We start from the raw sequence: 19,692 nt of genomic DNA on the forward strand, positions 1-19,692 counted from the left end.
TTGTTGCTCACACTTTGTTTTAAGGTCCAATTCTCGTTATTAACAAACCATTAACTACGACTTTTCCCTTAATAAACTCCTAATTTGCTGCTTATTAATAGTTAGTGCAGTAGTTGTTAAGTTTAGGTATTGGGTAGGATTAGGGATGTAGAATAAGGTCATGCAGAATATGTGTTTTATAAGTACTAATAAACAGCCAACATGTTAGTAATATGCAGGCTTTTAGAGAGGGATTTATACATACATCATTCATATTACATACAATGTTTTTTTTTCTTTCTAAAAATATGATGATTATTATTTTATTTTTTTTTCTTTTCTGGATGTTGACTGTATTTTCTGATTAATGGAGTGATAAAAAGAGAGATTCAAAATGAAACGAACTGTATGCAAATTTGCACATTTAAATAATGACTAATTTTCATTTAAACAACATTTCAGAAAACTTGTAATTGCAATTCTTAATGTAATCAATCAACTGGGGAAGTATGGTGATATCTGTTACATATTATTTTTACACTGTTCACCTGAGATGATATATACATACATGCATATGTATGTATGTATGTGTGTATATATGTATGTGTGTGTATATATGTATGTATGTATGTATGTATATATATATGTATGTATGTGTGTGTGTATATATATATATGTATGTATGTATGTATGTATGTATATATATATGTATGTGTGTGTGTGTTTTGGATTATGGGACAGTGGGTGATTGGTTTGGTGGTAGAAGAGTCTTTGAAGGGTCAGTTGAGGGTCACTGGTGGACGTGATTCTGGATTTATGGCAGCACTGATTCAGCATGAGTGATTCATCTTGTCCATTGCAAGCGTCTACACTTGTGTTTGGTTGCTGGTTAACAGCTTGATTTTAATTCTCAGAAACTAGGCCTTTTGTTAATGACCGTATATTGTGTGTAATTCAAGCATGATTATGTTCATACTAATCTAATCGCTGCACTAATCATTTGTAACATCATTGTCTGTGGTTGTGTGTCTGTTTGTGTGTCTGATACATCAAAGGATGAGAAGGTGAATATGTGTGTTGTGCAATCAGAGGGGCTTAGCTTTTCTTCTCTCCTTTTGTCATATAAATGCAAGACCTGGGTCCAGTGTGTTTCATGGTTTGTTATACTTGCATCATTACAATTGTGGACTTGTGTGTTTCATGGAAAGTGGTTTCATTTGATTTAATCGATCTCTTATAGTTAACAAACCTAAAGGAGTATTCTGGTTTTAATACTAGTTCATTTCGATTGGTCCTTTCCTTAAAAAGAAAGCAAAAATCTGGGTAACGCTGGTTACATATGAACTGTGTGAAGTTCATATGTCTGTGTGAAGTTTTTCTTGCCATTTCCATGTAACACTTGAAAAAAGCATATGAAATATATTTGACCCAGATCTTGTAAAAAAACGGGAAACTTACTTTCATTTCTTGGGAGCGAAACTGCCATTTCCCTCCACTGTTTTGGCTTGCTTGTTTTGGCTTTTCCTAAGGTAATGGGATATTGTTCTCTTAATATTGCTGTTTTTGTCACAAATAGTAGTAGTAGTATTACCGCAGGCTGCTAGTGTACTTTTAATATCCACCACATTGAGGTCAAAGATATTAATGGTGTACTGTGACACTCTTGCTATTCTGGCAGTTCTTGTGTCCATTAGCATTATCTGCTCCTCTCAGAGGACACATTTCTCTTTAGCAGCTGTATTTGTGTACCAAAATACCTTCAGCTTCCTTTCAAGATTTTTTTAACAAAATGCCAGCAACTTATCAATTTATTGACAATAGTTTTGGCTCAGTTTTATCAGGCATCTGGGTGATGCAAAGTCTCTGCCATTTAAAAATATCCACACGGTTACATCAGACTCGTGATTGTCATGAGGGCTTGGGAATTTTGTAAAAGTCATAATAGTAGTAACAGAGTTTATCTGTGGCTGTCACCAAAGGTATCACACCTAAAAGAGACAACTCCCAATTCACACGCAGTTTATGATGAGAAATGAACCGTGGGAAATCCTTCCAACACTTCACTGCTGCACTTGGATAATTCAAGAAATGAATAGGGTTATATCTGGATATACCATCATCATTGTCATCAGTGGATTGACCAAATAAAATTCACATGAGAAATGTTGAGGACAACAAGTGCACTTTACAATATTAAGAGTGTGGAGTATCAGACACCAAAAATAATAGAAAACCCACATGCACCTGCTATTTTCCTTTTTTTCTTGGATGAACTACTATGACCTGAGATCTTACCTCATTTTATATCTTTCAGTAAATTTAATAAAAAATATAAGTATGAACATGGCAAGGCTAAGAGACTAAGAGACTAGAGGTTAAGGCAAGGTTAAGACTAGAGTCTTTAAAAAAAAAATCATAATAAAATGAAAACTGTTACATTTTCTATCACAGTGATATGAACACAGTTCCTCAGCCCCCAAACCGGTTGGGAGACCCTTTGTTATTTGACAATGGTGTCCCATACTTGGAAATTGTGCTCTGCATTTAACCCATCCAAGTGCACACACACAGCAGTGCGTAGTGAACAAACACACACACACACACGGTGAACACACACCCAGAGGGCAGCCAGTGCTGCGGCGCCCGGGGAGCAGTCTAATAGTTTATTAGAGAAACTGAACAACAGCATATCAGCATATTTAAGTGACAGCTTTACTCCGTTTCATCTGAGTTTACAACCTGAGGTCACTGACGTGGAGTCTATGACAGTCATGAGTTTCATGTTGTAGCGTTGTGGATTCTTTTGAATGAGTGTGATCCCCACCATCAAACCGATGAAGCTGCTTGATGCACGACTACACGGTCAAGATGACGTGCTCATGAACGGGTCAGGGCTGCGTTTCCCAAAAGCACCGTAAGCCTAAGTACATCATAGACCCATTGCCACCAATGGAGCTATGATCGGCTTCCAAGCTTCCGATGCTTTCGGGAAACGCAGCCCCGACTGTTTCAGCTATACTAATTTCTCACCACAGATGCAGCCATGCGGTATTCTTACACAAGCATTTTCCTGTGTCTGAATTGGACTTCAGTTACGCTCTGAAATCTCGAGGAGCAGATCCCTATTAATGCTAGTAGTTTGGAAATGAAATGTTCTACAAGCACACATCAAGATTGCGTTGTGCTGCACGTATGCTTTTGGTTATACTGAGTAACAAAACATGGAAATAAATTGATTGCAGTTGCTGTGCTGGGTTTTATTAGCAGTCAGGCTCCTGGATAAACTCACGTTTCTGTTCCGTTGCTCCTCAGCATCTGAAGGCAGGTCCTCTGAAAGACCCTCTGCTGGACGATCATGCCGACTTTAACAGAATGTGTGTGGCCATGAAGAAGATCGGTCTGGGTGACGCGGAGAAGCTCAACATGTTCAGGGTTGTGGCTGGGGTTTTGCACCTCGGAAACATTGATTTCGAGGAGGCTGGAAGCACCTCAGGTAAACGGAGAGCTTCAGTTATTAAACACACACTGCTTTGGTGCTAACAATTAAAAATCCTCTTGCCAACAGCTTGTGTGATTCATTCATTTAAAGATGATGACAGTGAAAATAATCCAGCCTGTAACAGTATTTACAAACTTGGAGGATTTATACATTTATATCCAAGTGTTTAGTTTGGAGAAAAATCGGTTAGTTACCAGTTAGACAGAATATGATGATGTGAGTATATTTAAAAAAAAAATGACATTATATTTTACATAAAAGCACAAGCCAGACGTGGATTAGTGGTATCTAAAACTATTAACTATATAATTATTGACACTATTGATATGTACTATTGTAAATGACACAAGTTATTATAAAATAACACCTAATGTTTCCACAGCGAAAGTAAAACCTGAAATTTCCTACTTTGAGGACATCTCAACTGTTCACACAGCAGCGGTTTAATAAAGGGACTAAATAACACATTGCCTATTTTTTAGAATACAGAAACCTTTCATATAAGGGTTTGATTTATTGAACCTATGTAACATTACTATGTAAATATAAAAACAGTGCAAGTAAATGAGAAGTCACTATCGTGATAGAAAATTAAGGTTGAAAATGGTTTTAGAAAGCAATAAGCATATAGGCTTAAAAAATAATAAAGCCATTACTCGGCGCTGAGCGTAGATTTTATAACATTTCTCTCAGAATAAGTTCACATTAGCTTAATCATATACCACATGTTGATGAAAGTGACAATGTTCATATTTACTGACTGGTGTTCGTGTGTCTGTTTCAGGAGGCTGTGTCTTGAAGAAGACGTGCGGTCAGTCGTTAGAGTTTTGTGCGGAGCTGTTGGGTCTGGATGAGGAAGATCTGAGGGTCAGTCTGACCACCAGAGTCATGCACACCACTGCAGGGGGCGCTAAAGGCACAGCCATCAAGTAAGAGCCGCTCGCGTCTTCTGATGAGCAGCTGAACTGAGAGTCCAGTGGATAGCCGTTCAGCTTGTTGTCTTCTGCAGGGTTCCTCTGAAGGTGGAGCAGGCCAGCAGTGCTCGTGATGCTCTGGCTAAAGCCATCTACAGCCGTCTCTTCGATCATGTGGTCACCAGGATCAACCAGTGCTTCCCCTTCGACTCGTCTGCTCACTTCATCGGTGTGCTGGACATTGCTGGCTTTGGTACAAGACCGTCTGTGCTCATGAATGCACTTTTCCACACACTTTTTTGAGTCCCTTGAGCAGTAAATGTCATGTGACTGAATCATAGTTGTTTGGTTGGGGCCAACCAAACCCTGACTTTTTGATTTTTGTCTTCTCTTTCCTCAGAGTATTTTGAGCACAACAGTTTTGAGCAGTTCTGCATTAACTACTGTAATGAGAAACTCCAGCAGTTCTTCAATGAGCGCATTCTCAAAGAGGTGAGAGTTTCAGCTGACGTGTGTGTGTGTGTGTGTGTGTGTGTGTGTGGCTCATTCACTGCAGCTCATCTAGTCAGAATTTACAGCCATTTTCTGATGTCTTTGCCATCTAACTATTGTACAGTATTATCTTAATAAATGCAAAAACAAAACCATTCATTATGACGTTCATTATAAAACAAAGTTTTTTTGCTGTAAATAAGCCATTTTTTTATAGAATCACCCAAAACAGAGAGTTGTTTTAATGCTTCACCGCTTAGAATTGCTATGTGATTTTAGGCTGAGTTGAGTCAAAATTGGCCATTGTAAGGCATAAACCAGACTGATTTAATGTCTGTTGTCTTGTGTACGGTTAACAGGAGCAGGAATTGTATCAGAGAGAAGGTCTTGGAGTCAATGAGGTCCATTACGTCGATAATCAGGACTGTATAGGTGTGTTTCTTTTAATGTGACTCTACACTACACTAATTTCATTGGGCGTATGGGGTATGCCTTTTTATACACACCAATAAACCAGAATGCAGAAACTTCTGGCAGCCTAAATGTGCTTGATGATTGTATGAATCTGCCTTTGCATCTTCTCCTGTTCAGACTTGGTGGAGGCGAAGTTAGTTGGCATCTTGGATATCTTGGATGAAGAGAACCGGCTACCTCAACCCAGCGACCAGCACTTCACTGAAACCGTCCACAGCAAACACAAGGACCATTTCCGTCTGACCGTGAGTCACGCTTCGGCTTTACTTTACATCTCATTTCAGAGGCTCGCTCTAGTTTAGTGGCTTTATTCTTCAAATCTGCCATCCCACAGGTTCCCAGGAAGTCCAAGCTGACAGTGCACAGGAACGTCAGAGACGACGAGGGCTTCATCGTAAGACACTTTGCTGGAGCAGTCTGCTATGAAACGGTACACACACACATTGGTCTTTCCATTAAGGGCGAAAACAAGACACATTTTCAGATCTTCGGTATTTTATTTTATTTTTTGTCTAACTTGATTGATTAATTGAACAGAAAGACCTAAAATTACCCTAAAAGTGTCACTCATTCACAAATTGTTTTGTTTTGTTTTTTTACCAGGAATAATATAGGTGGCTATTACAATCAGTGCAATCTTTTTTTTTTCTTTACTGACTGCTCAAGAATCAGAAAGTAGCAGACACACAAGTCAATTCTTTTTTTAAATGCAAAAAAATCACTCCTTTAGTGGTATTTATTCCAGATGCAGCTTCTGTTGTATAAATAACTGTTAATAGTCTCTGTTGAAATGTTTTCTTGATCTATGAATACTAAAACTGAAATTAAAATGAATAACAGTTGAAATAAAAATGGTTACGTGAAACAGAAAAACTACATTGTAACCAACAAATCCATTGCTGAAGATAATTAAATAAAACTAAACTGAAATTATAAGTATTAAAAGAAAAAGAAAATTGTATTTAAAAAAAAAAAAAAAAAAAAAGAGCTTTAATAACCTTTTCCATAATGAAACCGTTGATTGAAAACAATAATTCAAAATAAATTGTGTAGTGTCCATTGATAGGGCTGTTGGTAGGTTTTGGATCTGACACAAGAGGGCGTTAACAGCCGAGACAATAACCTCAACATGATAAATGATCAGCCTGGCCAGTGAGTCAAATTAGAAGCCTGTGGAGTGAACTGAGTTTGTTAGACACAGGATGCAGTTAAAAAAAAAGCATATTTAGCAGGTATAAATAAGGAACACATATGACCGCGCATTCAATATTAATACGCTGTATTAAAGTTGGCAGATAAACTGTACAACTTAAGTGTGTGATACTGAGATTTTACCATGATTGGGGAAGTTTTATGCACATCACTGTAATGCACAACCTCATGTAATAACTTATAAATATTTATATTGTTATTGCTGTAACTGCTGCATTTTACCTGAAAGCTTAAATTCATCTGCTTTCTAGAGAAGGAATTTAAAGATTTTGTTCTATGTGATGTGAACCGTTTTCCCTCTCTTTCAGACTCGGTTTGTGGAGAAGAATAACGACGCTCTTCACACGTCCTTGGCGACTCTGGTGAGCGAGTCGAAGGATAAGTTCATCGGAGAGCTCTTCGAGAACTCCAACCACTCCAAAAACACTAAGCAGAAGGCCGGCAAACTGAGCTTCATCAGTGTAGGCAACAAATTCAAGGTCAGCCTCTTGAACAGACATGTTCAGTGTTCCTGCAGTTTCTTAAAAAGTCTCGAAACTTAAATGGTATAACAAAGGTTTTCATTCTCATTAAAGAAGTCTTGGGGACAGAAAAACAGGAGTTGCGATATGGCCTACTGCCACTATTAAACTTCAGAAGACTGTTATTTAATTTAATGAATGTGAGCACTGCACATTCAAAGTCATGTGCATTCTGCAGGCTTGCGATTTCAGAGCCGTTTGCAAAAATCAAACGTGTATTTGAGAAAAACATTTATTTCATAATGATATTTCCCCCCATTTTAAATTCTTATTATCTAATGAAAGGTTAGATTTTTGTGATTTTTTTTTTAAATAGAAGATCAAAAGGATTAACAATGCAGATTAATTTTCACAGCCTTCTTTGATCATATTTACCAAGGGTGCCAATATTTTTGGCCATGACAGTATAATATAAAAAACCGCAACCCACGGCTCTGTAATTTTTCCCGCGACTGTATTTTCAAAATAGCCCACTTGTGCCGCTAATGTTACCCTGGCAACACTGGTGCTGTACCCTCATCACTCAATGATAGATAATCTTCCGTGCTGCGATGACGGGAAGAAGTTGGGGTCTAACCTTATCACACGATTAATTCGCGTTAAAAAAATATTAACACGTTAAATTTTTTTTGATTAATCGCATGCATTAACGCATTAACGTTGACACCCCTAATATATATGTATATGTGTGTGTGTGTGTGTATTAAGAAGATGTGGTTTAGTTTTTCATATTTTTCTCTTACAGACACAACTGAATATTCTTCTGGACAAGCTGCACAGTACTGTGAGTCATCAAGCTCAACGTTGATTTTTGTTGTTGTTTTCAGTTTTAGCTAAATGCTAAATGTTGCTACATATATTAGCTCAAAAAGATGCCTTGTTTTTGTGAATTACAGCAGGTCATGATTGTGCTGTGTTTCAGGGTTCAAGTTTTGTCCGCTGTGTGAAGCCCAATCTGAAGATGGTCAGCCATCGGTTTGAGGGCGCTCAGATTCTGTCTCAACTACAGTGCTCAGGTTAACACACACACACACACACACACACACACACACAGTGCAGCATGATTTACCTGCAAACATATCACATTACACAGAGCTGCCAGTGTCATTACATTGTTTCTTACATAATTTTGATTGCACTTTCAAGTTCAAGCTCAAATGGACGTGTCCTGAGGTGCGGCATGCGAAAATCCACCTAGAACTATTTTAACAGTGTTTTAGTAGCTATTTATTATGAGTGCAGCTTTTATGACCTCATATTAATTAATAGACTAAATGAAAAATTTTTATGTGATATTTATTATGTTATGGTGAGGGTGGGAAGCTCATGGACCCGCAATGTGTCGACTACCCATTATTTAATGCTAATCGCTGATGGCGGAAACTATGGCAATGACTGTCAGTCAGCGGCCGTGGGCGGGGCCAAAACAATGTGACGTCATATTGCTTTGAGAATCAAAACTGCTTGCCTAATAAGACTGCTTTGGTTTAATGGGATTAAAAAATAAGGAGTGGGTGGATTTTTATCATTGTAGGGTGGTTGTGTTCACACACTGCCAACACACATTTATGTCCAAACACCATGTAAAAGTGGATTTTGCATAATAGGTGCCCTTTAACTAGTTGACAAGTGACTTTTTGAATCTTTTTGAATGGCTCACTGAATCATTGATCGCCAGAGTTTCAGTGCTGCCCTAGTTATTGTTTGTTATTGACATTTTAATCAGGTTACTTGTCCGGTCTCTTCTCTTTCACTTGCTCCTTCACAAAATCAATGCAATCTTTTATTTATTTTTTAAGATTTTGACTAAAGATTCCATAAACTGTTCCATTTAAAAAAAAAAAATTAGATATGTAAGGCTATTATTTCAACTTGTCAGGCATAACGGAGTTAAAATTCAACAAGGTTGTGAATTGTTTAAGTGTCAAGGGACAAAGAGTCTTCTTTGCTATCAAAAAAACAATCGAATTGACATCGCATTCAGAATTTGCAAGCAGACAGCTGGACTACTACACGTCACAAGCTTTCTTGGCTTCAGGATCAAGTCTGTTAATATTCTCATTGGCACGTGTGCTGCTTGTCTGTTCTCTGACTGTGTGTCTGAGAGTTTCTGTGTTTGTCTGCTCAGGGATGGTGTCAGTACTGGATCTGATGCAGGGTGGCTTCCCCTCTCGAGCGCCGTTCCACGAGCTCTACAACATGTACAAGCAGTACATGCCCGCCAAACTGACACGGCTCGACCCGCGACTCTTCTGCAAGGTGCGTGTTTCATCTGGACATGAACACCGTCAGTGTGTAAATACATGTGCTGGGTGATGTTTGTTCTGTGTGCTGGTAAGGTTTCCAAACAACTACTCGGACATATAACAAGTTTTCACTCTGTAATATTATTGAAAAGTTTTTTTCCCTCTCCTCAACAGGCTTTGTTCAAAGCTCTCGGCCTGAATGAAAATGATTATAAATTTGGTTTGACTAAAGTTTTCTTCAGACCTGGAAAGGTGATGTATCTTCCTTATATGAATGATTTAATTGAATTGAATTGAATTGAATTTTAATTTTTTCCACCTGTGTCTCATGAAGATAAATGTGCAGGTCATATTTTACCCCAAAGTAAAATAAAAGTAAGAAACTATGTTTTGATAAAGAAAAGTGTAATATCAATTTTAAAGAAAATGTCTCAACGAAAAAATATGAATGGTCCTAATAATATGACAATGTTCTTTTTTTTTTCTTTTGCAATGGAATTGTTAATTCTGATTGAATTCATACTAATATATTTTTGTGATGGGAATCTTGTTTATTCTGATTGTGACCATAAATTCATGCTATTTATTGATTGATTTGATGTTCTCAGTTTGCAGAGTTCGATCAGATCATGAAGTCAGATCCAGATCATCTGGCTGAACTGGTGAAACGTGTCAATAAATGGCTCATTTGCAGCCGCTGGAAGAAGGTGCAGTGGTGCGCCCTGTCCGTCATTAAACGTACGTAACTAACTGATTGTTGCCCTTTAAGTAGGACCTGAAGTTTATGTACACATACAGAAGGGAACCAGTTCTGCAGAAATGAAGAAGAAGGGGAAAATATTTATCCATTGGTCCACACTTTGTTTAGATTCAGTCTTTGCACACTCTAGACTTACATAGACATCAGGAGATGCATCTTGGGATGCTAATGGAACCGATTCCCTGTACTTGTTGGCTAATTATTATTATTTAAAAAATAATAATAATAATAGAATTAACGAATAAATACAGAAATAAACAAGAATAATTACAAGCAGTAAATAATTACATAAATTGATAAATAAAGCAGTAAAGGGACTTGCCCTCAGTTTGAGTTGTTTAATGTTTTTCTCTTTGCTCTGTCAGTGAAAAACAAGATGCTGTACCGAGCCAAAGCGTGTATCCAGATGCAGAAGACAGTTCGCATGTGGCTGTGCAAGAGGAAACACAAACCCCGGTGGGTGGCACTTCCTCTCCTCTTCAGTGTTTCTTAGTGATGGGAAATAGTGGCATGCTTTCAGTTACTATATTCTATATTGATTTACTATAAATCTAGCAGGCAACTATAGAATATTTACAGTATTGATTTATAGAATACTGTTCTCAAAGATGCCATTTGAAGCTAAACGCAGATGTTTAAACGGACAGTCTAGGATGAAAACAGCTGTGATTACTCTCTTAAAGCATAAATTTGCTTTAAACATTAGGTCTACGTAATATTCACAATATGCAGTTCATAGGGGACATATTTTATTAGTCCTACAGTTACAGCATGAAATACTATTTAAACCTATAACATTTTACATAACATTTACCTACAATTCTGACTATTTCTCACAAATGCAAGTTTATATCTCCTAGTTCATACTCGATTTAACCCAGCAATTGAGAGTTTGTCAATTCTGAGGAAAAAGTGTGGGACATAAACACATGATTATGAGCCGAGGGGAAAAGAGAGATTGACTCGAGTTGATTTTTCATATTAAAATTGTGTGATATAATCTTTGAATTGCGAAAAAAAAAAAAAAATTAAATATAAACTCAAAATGACCTTTTTTTTAATTCATTTACTCCATGGCTTCCATAGACTGCTACGTTAAAACTGTCGTTTTCAATCACTAGATAGGCTCCGCCCACAAAAACCATCACTGTTTGCAAACACCGAAATTGGTCTATACAATTCAGTATTTTAAATGACGAGTTAAAAAATAAACATGGTTACATTTTGTTTGGTAAAACTTGAAGAAAACTCCTACTACATTAATTACATTAACACATTTAGGTCAGGTTCTTTTTAAAGATTTTTTTTTTTTTTGAACAAGGATGCATTCAATTGATCAGAAGTGACAATAAAGACGTTTATAATGTTACAAAATATTTCAGTTTCTTTAAAAATGGCATTTGTTTGAACATTCTATTCGTTAAAGAATCCTGAAAAAATGTACAGCGGTTTCTTCAAAATATGAAGCGGCACAACAGTTGATAATAATCAGAAATGTTTCTTGAGCAGCAAATTAGCATATTAGAATGATTTCTGAAGGATCATGTGACACTGAAGACTGGAGTAAATGTAGCTTTTCCATCCCAATTTAAACTATATATCAAAATTGTTATTTTAAAATAATATTTTAGAATATTCCAGTTTTTGCTGTAATTCATTTAATTCAAATAAATGTAACTCTGGCGAGTGAAAGCGATGTCTTTCCAAAACCTTTAAATAGTAGTGTATCTGAAATGACTTTCTGTGGTCATCTTCAATACGTCACAGATGCTGCGTGTGAAACTGGTGAAAGCTCAGGAATACTTGAGTAGGAGTGAAAAGCATTCATGTGTGTGTGTGTGTGTGTGTGTGTGTGTGTGTGTTAGGATCGATGGGCTGGTGAAGGCACATAACCTGAAGAAGAGGATGGAGAAGCTGAATGAGGTGGTGTCTGGACTAAAGGAGGGAAAACAGGAGATGAGCAAACACATGCAGGAACTCGATTCCTCTATCAACGCCCACATACGCAAGATAAAGGTGTGTATCAGAGAGTTAAAAAAGTCCTGTCCCAAACAAGTCCCTGTTCCTCGTTTAACCTACAAGAGCTGCAGATGAAGAAGCATATCCTGTACTGTCTCCTCTCTCTAGAGCACTGTAATGAGCCGCATAGACATCGACCATGAGCACCAGGCTCTGGTCACACGCTCGCAGGAGCTACTCAGCACCATGCAGAAGAAGAAACAGGAGGAGGAGGAGATGGAGCGTCTGAGACGCATCCAAGACGAAATGGAAAGAGAGCGGAAGAGACGTGAGGAAGAGGAGCAGAAGCGCAAACAAGAGGAAGAGGAAAGACGCCTGTGAGTATACAGCAGGATTAACAGATGACAGAAATCATGTCGTTCCTAACCCTGATTTTTTTTTTTTTATAATGAAAGTGGACGAGGACCATAAAGCACCATCAAACTATCATTAAAGTACATATGACTCTTGCAATAGTCACCTAATAGTAAATCACTGAAAATCTATCCACTGTAGCTCTCAGGTCAAATGCATATTATAGATCATTTTGTGAATATTATAAATGCATATGATAGATCTTATTATTCATATAGACACATGTTTTATGGAACTATAATTAAAACATCATAACTCAATCTTCCGGGGAGATGTCCAGCTTCTCTCTGGTGACGAGTCTGCTTAATCTCTAAGATGCACAGAACCAAGTGCTGCCCTACTTTTTTTTCTGATAACTCATCTCACTTGGATGTACAGCACAATGTGGAAGAAAAGATCTGTCACTAATTTCGTATCCAGCTCTGCTGAAGCTTCCGTCTTTCTGTCTGTTTCAGGAAAGCCGAGATGGAGTTGAAGAGGAAACAGGAAGAGGAAGAGCGCAAGAAAAGAGAGGAGGAGGAGAGGAGACTGCAGGTGACCTCAGCTTTATACGTCACATTATTTCTTCTGCGTTTTCCCTTCACGTTCACCCCTGAGCAGGGTCTAAAATGAACCTTTAGTCGCACCTGCCGATTTCCTGGCCAGGAATGTTTCTTAACTGCTGTGTATTTTGGATTGCTGTTATTAAAAATTGTGTTTTTGCACCTATGAGAATAAGATTATTTAGCCTTTTTTAGGTCTTTCCATATGATGATTTCCAGTATAGCCAATCTCATAACTCTTGTGAAAATATTTATACATTCATTTGGAGCAGCACCCTATTGCAGAGGAAGAATCCAGAAGCGGCTATCTTGTCTCTGTACTCTTGTATTTGGGGTTGATTGATAAGCATAACCATTGCGAATCCAAAACAAATCTGAATAGCTGTTTGAAAGCATGCTGTGTTGTTGTGAACAGGCCTTTAGTAATGAGACTTTGATAGAGCAGCAGATTTGCTTTGTGACGAGTGTCTCTGCTGGCGTGTTTGTCAGGAGGAGATGGAGCTGCAGCTGCAGGCGGAGAGGGAGCAGGAGGCGGGCCAACAGGCCGTGCTGGAGCAAGAGCGGCGAGACCGAGAGCTGGCCCTGCGGATCGCTCAGAGCGAGGCTGAGCTCATCCCGGAGGAGACACCTGTGGACGCCGGACTGCGCAGGTATTTGTGTCCCTCTGAACGCCGCTGCCAGCTCTGCAGCAAATAGCATTACTTCAGATGTTTACCCTACAGCTAAACGTGCCCCGTAGAGCAATCTCACATCATACTGACGCCAGTGGGCTGAGGAACAAAACACATTATAATACAATACATGTACCTTTACACAGGAGTCTCCAACCTTTTTTACACCACGGACCAGTTACGTTTTGAAAATATTCTCGTGGAACAGCTGGGTGGGGGGGTGTTATGTGTATGTATGTGTGTGTGTGTGTGTGTGTGTGTGTGCGCGTTTTTGTGAAAAGTCAGGACATAGATTTGTATAATGACAAGGGTATGACAGGTATTGCAAGGAGAAGGTGACTTTTCAGGACATTGACCCATGTCCCCACTTTTCAAAACGCTTATAAATCACTCAGAATGAGGTTTTTGGGGAAAGTTGAAGGAAAGTCTCCTGTAAAGGGGTAGGGTTAGTTGTAGGGTTGGTGTAGGGCAATAGCACATACAGTTTGTACAGTATAAAAACCATTACGCCTATGGGATGTCCCCACTTTTCACAAAAACGAACGTGTGTGTGTGTATATGTGTGTATATATGTGTGTGTGTGTATATATGTGTGTGTGTGTGTATATATGTGTGTGTGTGTGTATATATGTGTGTGTGTGTGTGTGTATATATGTGTGTGTGTGTGTGTATATATGTATGTGTGTGTGTGTGTGTGTGTGTGTGTGTGTGTGTATATATATATATATGTATGGGATGTAATGATATCAAAATCTTAAGATACGATAATATCACGATATGAAGTCCACAATGCGATTTATAAAAAAAAAAAAGACAAATGAAGAATGGTGAAAAAATGACAATTTTGTACATTTTAAAGTTAAACTATTCTATCTAATGCACTTTGAGAGTTCAAAATTAAGAGCTCCAACCCATGTTCCTAACTAAGAAAACTTAAGTCAGAAAAAAACCTTCTACCTGAACTTTAAAGAGGACTCAACCTTCTTTTAAGTTGTGGTATACTGTCTCAGTCTAAATTAAATTCACACTGGTGTTTTAGGAAGCCAAACAAATTAGAATATTATAATAATAATAATAACAACAACAATGACGACGACAGTAATAGCCATTATGTTGTAAAACAATTGCACTGTAAAATAAATGAAAATCAACTCCCATCTCACTACAAATCTAGTGAAAAGGGTCCATCATCTGCCGTGAAAATAAAGCGTAACTGGAATATCGTCATGTGACCGCGATGATATCGAGACTAATTTTACTATTGCGATATCACGATATTGATAATATCGTTACATCCCTACTAATTAAACATTTAATTTACATGACATTGTCAAATTGCTACTCCATAGCAATCGCATACAATGAAAATACAGAATAATTAGAACAATCATTAACGCGCAATAAATAACAGAGTGTCATATCTATAAACATTTTCCCAGAACGTTCTTGCGACCCGGTAGCAACTCTTCCACGGTGCTGGGTCGCGACCCGGTGGTTGGGGACCTCTGTGTTAGAGTGTTTCTTCTTGTCATACAAACACAGTCATATAGCTGCAGGTTAAAGGAATGTTCTGGGTTCAATGCAAGTTTAACTTAATGGCAGCATCTGTGAGTCAAAACAAAGAGAAGTCGCATATACTGTAATCCGGTTCTAATGGAAGTCAGCTGCCGAGGCAGAGCCAGATGTTAATTAGATAACATAACAATTTAGACAAAATTTCTTCGTAATAATAATTAAAATCTTTGCTGCAGAATCCATGCGAATTGATCAAAAGTTAGTCAGAAAGACATTTATAATGTTACAAAAGATTTCGATTTCAAATAAATGCTGTTCTTTTAAAACTTTAAACTTTATAGCACTGTAAACTCAAATATGTCAAAATGTCAAGCATATTTTAATTCCTCAAGGTTTGACCCCTTTCCCTTGTCTCGAACCTGGAGCATTCTTAGAAAGCATTAAAGGTGGTGGGATTTTGTTTAATTACCGGCGGAGACTTAGTTTCTCCGTCACTCTATTTAATGCTCTTCCTGTCTGTTTTTACAGTGCTGCACCACCATCACAAAAACTCAAGAGCTTGACCATGTAGGTTACATTTTTTACTATGTCTCCTATTTAAATCTTTATTCTTTACTGATCGTTTTTAGATTAATTTAAAAACATTAGACACTTTGTAAACTTTTTGTGAAAAAGTCCCATGTATTTTCACATTTCACATTTCATGAATGTAAAATGGATCTAGCTTGCAGCCTATGTAGAGGGTTTAAAATCATTCACAGTCTGTTTCGGTCACTGGGGTCGTAGCAGTCTTACCAGACAATCACCAGAAATCATGACGTTCAGGCATACTTGCATCAAAACAGTAACTATGCGTCAGTTTATTGGATCCTAGTTAGTCAAATGCACAGATGGAAAATCCTGTGAGCAGTTTACTGATGACGTAATATACTAACATGTACCATGGTCCAATAATCATGTCCTTTAGGGAGGAAATGGCCAAGGAAATGTCTGATCTTCTGGCTCGGTGGGTAGAAGGGTTTGTTGTTGGCACCACAGATATAAACAACCAAAAAATCAGAACATTATTCACTGAAATAAAAACAAAATTACCTTGTTGAAGCCTAAAACTGCATAAAATTTGAATCATTCTGATCATCCTCAGTCCAATCACAATATTTCACACAATATTTTGCTAGCCAAAATGATTCCAGAGTCACTTGTTCTTTTATTACTTCTGTCTGTGAATTAATGTTCCTTCCTTGTAATTTAATTAAATGCTAATTTGTTCTTTTTTTTTCTTTTTCTGAAATTGATTTCCTGTTATTGCTTGTATAAATTTTAGTTTTCTTTGACAGATCTCTGATACCATTTACAATTCAATTTTTGTTGCAATAATTAAATAATACTGTTTATTAGCATGTGTTTGATTAAGTTTTATAAATTAAGGGGTTTTGTAAATTTGATTAATTAAAATTAAAAAGATAAAAGATACTGTACAGTACATACATACTGTATAGTATCTGTTATGTTTTTAATTGGTAAGTTTTTTTGTTTTTATACCTTGTCAAAAGAGTAAAGGTCATTGCACACTGAGTCCAAAATTTTCGAATGCGTCTTTTTTCGTATTCGTCATCCTTTCCTATCAAAATGCTTGTTACGGATGCGAAAAAGCTGAAAATCAAACCTGATCTGAATTTTTTTATGACGGACGAAAGTTTCGGAGGCAGTGTGTAAACGTGATTGACACAACGAGAGGTCGTATTCATTTTTTAACGTGCGAAGAATTCGGACGAAAATTTCAGACTCGGTGTGCAAGGACCTAAAGAGTCAGATCAGTAGGAAATTATATCTGTTGTATAACTGTATATGTGTGTTTTTTTTTTTGTTTTTTTTTGTGGATTAAGAAGTCCACAGGTGGCTGCCACAAATGCTCAAGTTGATGTGAAGAAATATGAACTCAGCAAGTGGAAATATGCTGAATTGCGGGACACCATCAATACATCCTGTGGTAAGACATTTTTTGTTCGTTTTTTTTAATGAATGCATATGAATATGAAATATATTGTTGTTCTATGTTTGTTTGCTTTTTTACTTACGTTTATGACAGTATACAGCAGTCTAAGAGTCCAAACCACACATGAAATTGCTTCTATTTGCATTTTTATCCAATTTCATAGATATTTTCTTTACAAATTATATTTTCAGAATAACAATTCAAGTAAATACAGTATTTGGTATGTCTCGTTTCTGCACTCAAGCTGCCACACACAGAATAGTGAAATAGTGAAAACTTTTATTTTCAGGTTCTTTTTTATGATTATGAACCAGAAACATAGCATATAATCTGATGGGGAAAATATTTTACTTACACATTATCAGCTTAAAATGAACTTAATTCTGTATTGATGGGTAAAATTGTGGATAATGTAAATGTCTGTTTTATTTCAGTTTCCAACTTTCTTTTTACAATATCCATCTAGATATCGAGTTGTTAGCTGCGTGTCGTGAGGAGTTTCACCGCAGACTGAAGGTCTATCACGCGTGGAAGTCAAAGAACAAGAAACGCAACACTCAGGATGAGCAGAGAGCACCGAAAGTCGTCACAGACTATGGTAAGAAACATCTCACTGGAGATCTCCTTTAAAAGCTGAGATCGTCTGGATCTAGGGTCAGGATGAAATGCAAATTAGATACTGTAGAGAGAAATAATTTGTTGTGTGGGTTTTTTTTTTAATAGTCGACATAATTGGAAGCCAAGGCTTCATAGGTGAGTAAGGCCAAAAAATAAACCAACAGATGACTAACTCCCCAAAACATAACTAAAGGACCTAATGAAATATAAAGAGGAAAAACATCCGATATTTAGCCTAACTCACTCACTTAACAAAGTCAATAGAAAACAATATTTACAATAAAGAAAATATCCCTTTCCCTGCTGCTTTCCTAACTATTTTAAATATATAATGTTTTTTTAAGAAGAATCTTCTACTTACCAAAGCTACATTTATTTGACCACAAATACAGTAATATTGTGAAATATTATTACAATTGAAAATAGCTGTTTTCTATTGTAATACATTTTAAAATGTAATTTATTGCTGTGATCAAATCTGTATTTTCAGCATCATTACTCCAGTCTTCAGTGTCACATAATCCTTCAGAAATCTTTGTAATATGCTGATTTGATTTTCAAAAAACATTTCTCAAACAGTTGTGCTGCTTAATATTTTTGTGGAAATTGTGATAGATTTATTTATTTATTTTGAACATAATTTTTTTAGGTTTCTTTAATAGTTTAATAATATACGTTTTGCTATGGCTGTTTGGGTGTTTTTGTAACACTATTAACACTCTTGTTGTCATCCCATCGTCCTCCTGCAGCCCAACAGAACCCGGTTGTGCCTGTCCTGCCCCGTCAGCAAGAGATCGTCATAAACAGACAGCAGCGCTTCTTTCGCATTCCCTTCATCCGACCAGGAGACCATTACAAAGACCCTCAGAACAAGAAGAAAGGATGGTGGTACGCACACTTTGATGGGCCTTGGATTGCCAGACAGATGGAGCTGCACCCGGATAAACACCCCATTCTGCTGGTGGCAGGTCTGATTCACTTCTTTTTCTCTCATTTGGAGATGTCAGTTCATTGCCGTTACCTCATTTAATTTCTCACAGCACTTGGCTCTTGAGAGAAGCTGTTGGTTTCAGTGAATTATTTCTGATAGAGATACTCAGTATATTGGTAACTGCATCAGTTTTTCCAGTTTTTCCAAAATTGTAAAATAGTGAGATTGGTGCAGAGCAACATCACTCATTACATCACTACTTTTTGGTTGAATTATTTTATACGGTCATCTTTACAGCCGAGTGTATTGAGGAAAGTCTTTCAGATCATTCTCAGCATTTTGTATTAACAAATAATTTTATTTAATATGGTAATGTGTAGTTAAATGTGGCGGTTCATCAGTTTTAGGTGAGTTAAAATAGGCTATGTTCACACTGCAAGCGTTAGTGCGCTATTACCATTTAATGCTCGGATACAAACTTGTGTTTGGCTGTTCACCACAAGTAAGTGTGTTAAGTAAACGTGTGTGCATTCATTTATAAGCTGATGTGCCGTGAAAGCCAGTGAATCCAGTGAAGGAGGGCAAAGATGAGGAAAAAGAGTTTTTTTAAATATTTACTGTTTGACTTCTTATGTTAAGCTTGTGGAGTTGTCACTGTAATACTTATGAGTTTAACACCTCACTGTCTCATGTCTGTCATGTTCACTGAGTGATCAAAGAACTACCGGTATGTAAAATCATTGGAGTGACTCCCGTCAGCACAGAATTATGGCGAATGTCGCTCTTGAATGTTATGACCGTTCTGACTCAGGTCTCATTGCAAACATCAGACCTGAATCTGATTTAGGGCCACATATGAAAGTATCCCAAATCTGAATTTCAAAAATATTGTGCTGTTCACACTGTTATAAATAGATGAGTCACATAGTAGCAGTACCTGTTTAATGCA

The 19,692-nt window shown here is 37.2% G+C and overlaps 1 protein-coding gene across 7 annotated transcripts in view; it reads left to right on the plus strand.

Annotated features, from left to right (window-relative positions):
- myo6a (myosin VIa) overlaps window positions 1-19,692 on the plus strand; it is a 53,796-nt gene that overhangs the window by 28,838 nt on the left and 5,266 nt on the right. For 3 of the 7 annotated variants that reach the window (XM_058755332.1, XM_058755333.1, XM_058755336.1), the window contains 24 exons: window positions 3,292-3,472; window positions 4,263-4,407; window positions 4,488-4,645; window positions 4,793-4,884; window positions 5,244-5,316; window positions 5,476-5,603; window positions 5,693-5,788; window positions 6,879-7,049; window positions 7,837-7,875; window positions 8,014-8,107; window positions 9,220-9,350; window positions 9,512-9,589; window positions 9,946-10,075; window positions 10,463-10,553; window positions 11,963-12,113; window positions 12,225-12,433; window positions 12,926-13,004; window positions 13,502-13,662; window positions 15,727-15,765; window positions 16,166-16,204; window positions 17,085-17,188; window positions 17,661-17,792; window positions 17,918-17,947; window positions 18,562-18,780. In XM_058755332.1, the coding sequence (XP_058611315.1) occupies window positions 3,292-3,472; window positions 4,263-4,407; window positions 4,488-4,645; window positions 4,793-4,884; window positions 5,244-5,316; window positions 5,476-5,603; window positions 5,693-5,788; window positions 6,879-7,049; window positions 7,837-7,875; window positions 8,014-8,107; window positions 9,220-9,350; window positions 9,512-9,589; window positions 9,946-10,075; window positions 10,463-10,553; window positions 11,963-12,113; window positions 12,225-12,433; window positions 12,926-13,004; window positions 13,502-13,662; window positions 15,727-15,765; window positions 16,166-16,204; window positions 17,085-17,188; window positions 17,661-17,792; window positions 17,918-17,947; window positions 18,562-18,780 (2,770 nt within the window). The remainder of the gene's footprint in view (window positions 1-3,291; window positions 3,473-4,262; window positions 4,408-4,487; window positions 4,646-4,792; window positions 4,885-5,243; window positions 5,317-5,475; window positions 5,604-5,692; window positions 5,789-6,878; window positions 7,050-7,836; window positions 7,876-8,013; window positions 8,108-9,219; window positions 9,351-9,511; window positions 9,590-9,945; window positions 10,076-10,462; window positions 10,554-11,962; window positions 12,114-12,224; window positions 12,434-12,925; window positions 13,005-13,501; window positions 13,663-15,726; window positions 15,766-16,165; window positions 16,205-17,084; window positions 17,189-17,660; window positions 17,793-17,917; window positions 17,948-18,561; window positions 18,781-19,692) is intronic. The other 4 variants (XM_058755335.1, XM_058755334.1, XM_058755338.1 and 1 more) reach the window with 4 other exon arrangements.

This window comes from Onychostoma macrolepis, chromosome 20 (assembly GCF_012432095.1).
Source record: "Onychostoma macrolepis isolate SWU-2019 chromosome 20, ASM1243209v1, whole genome shotgun sequence".
In the NCBI taxonomy this organism is placed as follows: Eukaryota; Metazoa; Chordata; class Actinopteri; order Cypriniformes; family Cyprinidae; genus Onychostoma; species Onychostoma macrolepis.